The sequence below is a fragment of the Centruroides vittatus genome, unplaced genomic scaffold (assembly GCF_030686945.1).
Source record: "Centruroides vittatus isolate TY-2023 unplaced genomic scaffold, ASM3068694v2 scaffold_769, whole genome shotgun sequence".
Classification (NCBI taxonomy): Eukaryota; Metazoa; Arthropoda; class Arachnida; order Scorpiones; family Buthidae; genus Centruroides; species Centruroides vittatus.
The window spans coordinates 4,805,131-4,811,148 of NW_027122717.1; the positions used below are offsets into that span (position 1 = coordinate 4,805,131).

At 27.5% G+C, this 6,018-nt stretch overlaps 1 protein-coding gene across 1 annotated transcript in view; it reads right to left on the reverse strand.

The window, feature by feature from the left end:
* Positions 1-5,956, reverse strand: part of LOC136989779 (protein AF-10-like) — an 82,517-nt gene extending 76,561 nt beyond the window's left edge. Inside the window, 1 exon segment of the mRNA XM_067288046.1 lies at positions 5,806-5,956. Coding sequence (XP_067144147.1) covers positions 5,806-5,956 — 151 coding nt within the window.
* Positions 5,957-6,018: the final 62 nt, after the last annotated feature.

Below are 6,018 nucleotides of genomic sequence, written 5' to 3' on the forward strand. Positions count from 1 at the left end.
ATATTTTAATAATAAAATTACCCATTTAACATGTTAGTGTTTTAGGCACAGACAGGCAAACCCATCTGAAATGTACACCATATAGCATCACCCTTTGACAGCACACACTTGTTTCTAATTTTAAAATTATAGAGAAATGCTTTTCAATTAGAAATAATTTTGCTTTTTAGACCAATTCTTAAATATAATATACTAAAATAAAAAGGAATACTTTTTGTATATTTTCAAAAAAATAAAAATGTTAAAGCTCATTTAGTGACTAATACCACTAAAATATTTTTTGCATCTATGTTAAAAAAAAATCAAACTAAAAAGGTATTGAAAACAGATTACTTTCTCATTATTATTGAGAATTAACATCACATTTTGAATGACTATCTAGAATAGAATTCTACAATTACTAAATTACAAAAGCTTACAAGATTGAGAAAAATGCTTTTAATGGAGTTTGAAAAATAGTAAATTAACTTTTCAGTTAATTTACTAAAATCTGTAGTATAAATACAGAAATCTCAGCCATCAATGTTTTGCATGGACACTTTTTAATGGTTCTGTATGTGTGTTTGCTGTGTTTGGCATTTGTTCACTTTTACTGCCAATGTTTCCACTTCCATTTTATTACAATTATTGCTTTTTGGATATTGTTTTTTTTTCATATATACAAATCCATTAATCCTTTTTCTTGTTGCTGTTGTTGATTGTCAATATTCTTCAATTGAGTTTTGTATATACATTTTCCTTAGCTGTCAAAGAAACCAAAAGAAAAAATATACACAACACTTTCAAAGATTTTTTTTAAGCAAAGGAATAATGTTTATGAAAAAGTGTTTACACAACCACATAAGAAGAATTGGTGACCCCACTTGGGAGGTCTCAATTCTATATTTAGAGGAATTACTGTTCTACACTACACTGTGTTAGTATAACAAGTGCAAAATGATCAAAAGTACAAAAAGGATGCGATAAAATAATCTTATATCCTATTTAAGAATTTATTATACTATTTCTTTACACCTTGCACCAAAGAATTCCATCAAAATTATCAAAACCACTTTATTTCAATTAAAATTTTGGCTGTCAAATTTTGACTGTCTAATTGCTTTTGAAGAGCTGATATCATAGCTTTTTTGGCTATGATATCAGCTCTTCAAAATCATAGGTTGAGAGTTCTGCAAATAGTATTACAAATAGTAATACAAATTTTAAAAAATCAAGCATTTTAGCACTTTCTAATATTCTTACAAAAGGTTAATTTAATTTTATCAATTACACTATTCTTCAAATTCAATATTTTTATAAAATACTGTAATAGGCAGCTTAAATTTTTTTAATCCAGACTGATGTATAGAATAGTATGTAAATTCATCTAACAACAGATATAAGTAAAATGACATGTCAGTATGAAGTGAATGAAGTACTGAATTAGTTAACTTGAAATTTTTTATCAAATAAAAACTTTTAATGTTTAAAAAACTTTTCTAGAGAACACTTAAAAAAAAAACATTCTTCTTTTGTAATTTTCTGAATTAATGTTTAAAAAATTTCAAGAAAGAATAGTTTCAAGAAAGAATAGTTTAGTGATGTTAAAAGAAAATTAGATGAAAGTGTTAATCTATATTAGTATTATATTGTGCAAAAATATGTACATTTTTCATCTTAGCTGGAGGACACATTAACATTGACTTGACTCTTAATGAAAACCTGAGAGCATTAGAAAAAGTTAATTTAAAAATGTTCTTTTTTTATTAAAAAAATCTTGTTTGAAAAAATACATTTTTTTCTGAAAAATAATTTAAATCTTTATTATTATTATTTGAACTATATAAGAAAGCATATATATTTATATATAGGAAAACATATAAATTTTGTTTTTGTAATTTTTTATTTATTTATTTTAAAATTGTTTCAAAATAATTTTAATACAATTTTAACTATTTTTAAAACAATTTTGTATATATATTTAAGTTTGTAACAAACATACAAATAACTAGTAATAAAATTTAATGTATGACTTGTAATTTTGTTCTTTTTTCTTAAATTTATAATTATATAAGCACTTGATTAATGTAAGATAAATTTTATGCATTATATAGAAGTGTATTTATATAGAAAAATAAAAACTTCACAATAACAGTATTCCAGAAAATATAATCCTTCTGTCTTCTTATATTTTATTAAAATAAATATTTAATATTGTTAAACTATGTTTATTGTAATATTCAATATTCTTTTTGAATATATAGTTCAATGATATATTCAACATTGACTACTATTTTATTTTAATGTAAGAAAAAAGTGGCCAATGATGACAATGCTAAACCCAAAACATATCTTTCTATAGTTTTTAATTACCATAATATATATGTCACTATTTAATTATTTTGTATTATGAAACTTAGGTATTTTTATAATAATTAAATAAAATATAATATTAAGTTTAATATTTTTGTATTTAAGTAAATGTACATCTTGACAATGTATTATATATCAAACAGAATGTTTAAAATTTATGATGATTGTGAAACATCAATTAAAACATTAGAATTGTTGTTAAAATTATTAAATTCTATTTATGGATTTTAAACATCATTTTTCTAAATGTCTGTATCATAATTTCTAGTATGAAAACTTTCTATCTTTATTTTGTCAAAGATCAACAGAACTGAAGGAGAAAGCCCATCCATTTCGTACATGACATCACTCATCAAATGGCACTGAGTGTTGCCTGTGCAATGACACACCTGTTTATTTACATCATGTTTCAGACTTATTCATTATCAACAACAGTTAATTTGTATAAATTGTTTCCCTCTGGCAAATATGGACATGTATAAGAGAGTAAAACAAAATTGTTACATGATTTACTTGAATTTGTAGATACGAAAAGAATTCTAGGTATTATATTCAGAGATTTTACAGTAAAAATTTCTGTTTTCTATATTCGTGAAAAGAAGAACATTAACAGCTGCATTCTTTAATGTTTTTACTATAAATTTAATTATAAAGATTTTTGCATATATATTAGAATTAAAAACTTCATAAATTACAATAAAAAAGCTCAGGGTCAATTGTAAGACCTATACAGATGTAAAATCTATTAACTTTCTTTCAATGCAATATCTATCTATATTTTATACTAAAAAATTAATGTATTATCTTAACATTCATTTCCATACCAGTTTGCCTAAAACAAATTACCTTGGGAAGTAGAGAAGATGAACTGAAACAAGTAAACAAGCACACAAGCTCACATGTACTACTCCCCATATCAATGATGGGTGACAGTTGTAATGTAATCAATTGATAGCTATATCAAATGGGGGACAAAAAGCATTCTTAATGTACTATTGGGTTGTTCAGAAAGTTCCTAGTGATTTTTGATAGCTGACAGTTGAGACACTGATTGATGCAAAAATGATTAGAATTGTACAAACCAATGAATATTACAATAAATGACCTTGAGACATGTCAGTTACAAAAACCATCAAGATTATTCAAATATTTAATTTGTCTCGCTGCAAAAATGGATGCGAACAACGTGCATTATCGACACTTTTTTTTTTTTTATTGTAAAGGCAAAAATGCTGTACAAACAGCAAAAAAAAATATGTGATGCTTATGGTGGGAATGCTGTAGCAGAATCAACTGTTCAAAAGTAGTTTGCAAAATTTAAAGTGGGTAATTTCAGCCTTGAAAATGCTCCCACTCAGGAAGACTTCCCATTATTGAAGAGGACCAGATCAAAGTATTACTGGATGAAAACCCTCATTACGCAACTTGAGAGATTGCATACATAATGATAGTGAAGTCATCAAACAGTACTGTATTTCAACATCTAAAGAAGCTCAGATACATGAATCGTTACGACATTTGGATATCTCATGACTTAATGGAAAAGAACTTACTGGATCGCATCTCCATTTGTGATTCTCTTGAAAGACGAAATGAAAATGATCCTTTTCTGAAGCATTTAGTGACAGATGATGAAAAGTGGATCGTTTATAACAACATCAGCCAAAAACAATCGTGGGATAAGAAAAATGAACCACCATTAAAAACTCCAAAGGCCAGTCTTCATCCAAAGAAGGTCATGCTCACCGTCTGGTGGGATTGGTAAGGAATCCTGTACTATGAGCTTCTTCCACAGAATCAAACAATTTATTCTGATAAGTATTGTTCTCAATTGGATAAACTGAACATGGCAATTAAAGAAAAATGTCCAGAACTGGCCAATAGAAAAGGCATTGTGTTTCACCAAGATAATGCCAGACCGCATGTCTTTACGAACAAGCCAAAAATTATTGGAACTAGGCTGGGATGTTTTACCCTACCCCTCTTACTCACCCGACCTTGCCCCGTCAGACTACCATTTGTTCAGTTCTCTGCAAAATCCACTTCACAATAAAAACTCTTGATACTTTGGAAGCTTGCAAAAACCATGTGGATCAGTTTTTTGCCAGAAAAACTGGAAAGTTCTACAAAGAGGGTATTCATGATGATCCCCCATAGATGGCAACACGTCATTAAAAACAATGGCACCTATATAATGGAATAAAAGTATATTTTTAGTCTTAAAACAGTTTCTTTTATTTCTCTTAAAAATCGCTATGAACTTTCCAAACAAACCAATATTTACTAAAGTCATATTTAACTTATTTTTTTCCTTTCTTTGCATGTAAAGTCACTACACAAAATGACTCTCTCTACTCTTTTTGGCTGTGAGTGACTTTTTTAATCATATTTGAAGCTTTGGAGAAAACTCTCTTGCTGGGGTCAGTGTTCTAACCATACATAAGTACTTCATCATAAATTTATATAACTCCAGGCTAATGAATTCATATTTCTCCCAAAAATTGTAATAGATATTCTTTTCTTTCTATGATCAGTGCATGCAAATACTGCCAAAGAGATGAGTTACGTCCTCCTTCCCTACTAGAACTGTGCTTCAGGTGCACTTAATGATCCTAGTCGACAGTCTACACAAACAGTATCAATAGTATCATTCTATTAAATTATTTAATATTTCATAGTCGACTACACCAAAGATATTCAACAGTATTGATATTACAATATTATCATCCATTGTTAATCTATATGATTTAATAATTTAGTATCTCCACATATAATAAGTGTACATTCCACATGTCATACTCATTGTGAATTTACAATAATTTTAAGCTGAAGACATTATCATTTACTAAAGAATCAATTATAAACTTTTTGCACACAAATATACATTCTGTACTTTTATACAGAGTTCAAGTTCATCCGTTATGGAAAATCCAGATTCATATGTTCAGACAGCTTGGATAAGGGACAGAAATAACATCCACTCAAACTATCCATGATAAAGTATGAGGATCTAGACTGGATTTAAATATGGATCCCATAGTTAAGCCCATGCCTTGTATGACATAGAACTTCAATTCAAATTGCAAAAACAAATGAATCTGTAACAACTATTATAATATAGATACACACAAATTAAAGCATCAAACAATGAAATCAATCAAAACATAAATAATTTTCTTTTAAACAAGAAATAATTAATTTATTAAGTTAAATTCCAACTTATATTTATATATAACATAACACTAAAATCATCCACAATCCCTCTCAATACAAACCAACCAATAGGAATAAAGTAGATATCTAGAAACACACAAAATTATTTTAAATGTTTATGATGAACGATCTTTAAATATTAATTAACGTGATTGGTTGAAAATAATTTTAAAAAATATTTAATTAATTATTTAGATTTAATTTTATTATTATTATTATTTTTTAAATTAATATATTTACCTTGATGGACGGCGACGTTACATCCTTGCCCATCACAATAAACTAATGGATTTTCTGCCCAACCACGTTCATCTGAACATACACAACATCCACCAACCATTTCCTTCATACTGGTTCGCTCCTGCGTTTGCAATTGGCGACGGATTGTCATTCAGTAAAAATATTTAAACTTTTTTAAAGTATCAATACATATTTCTTCGACATTCTTCGTTT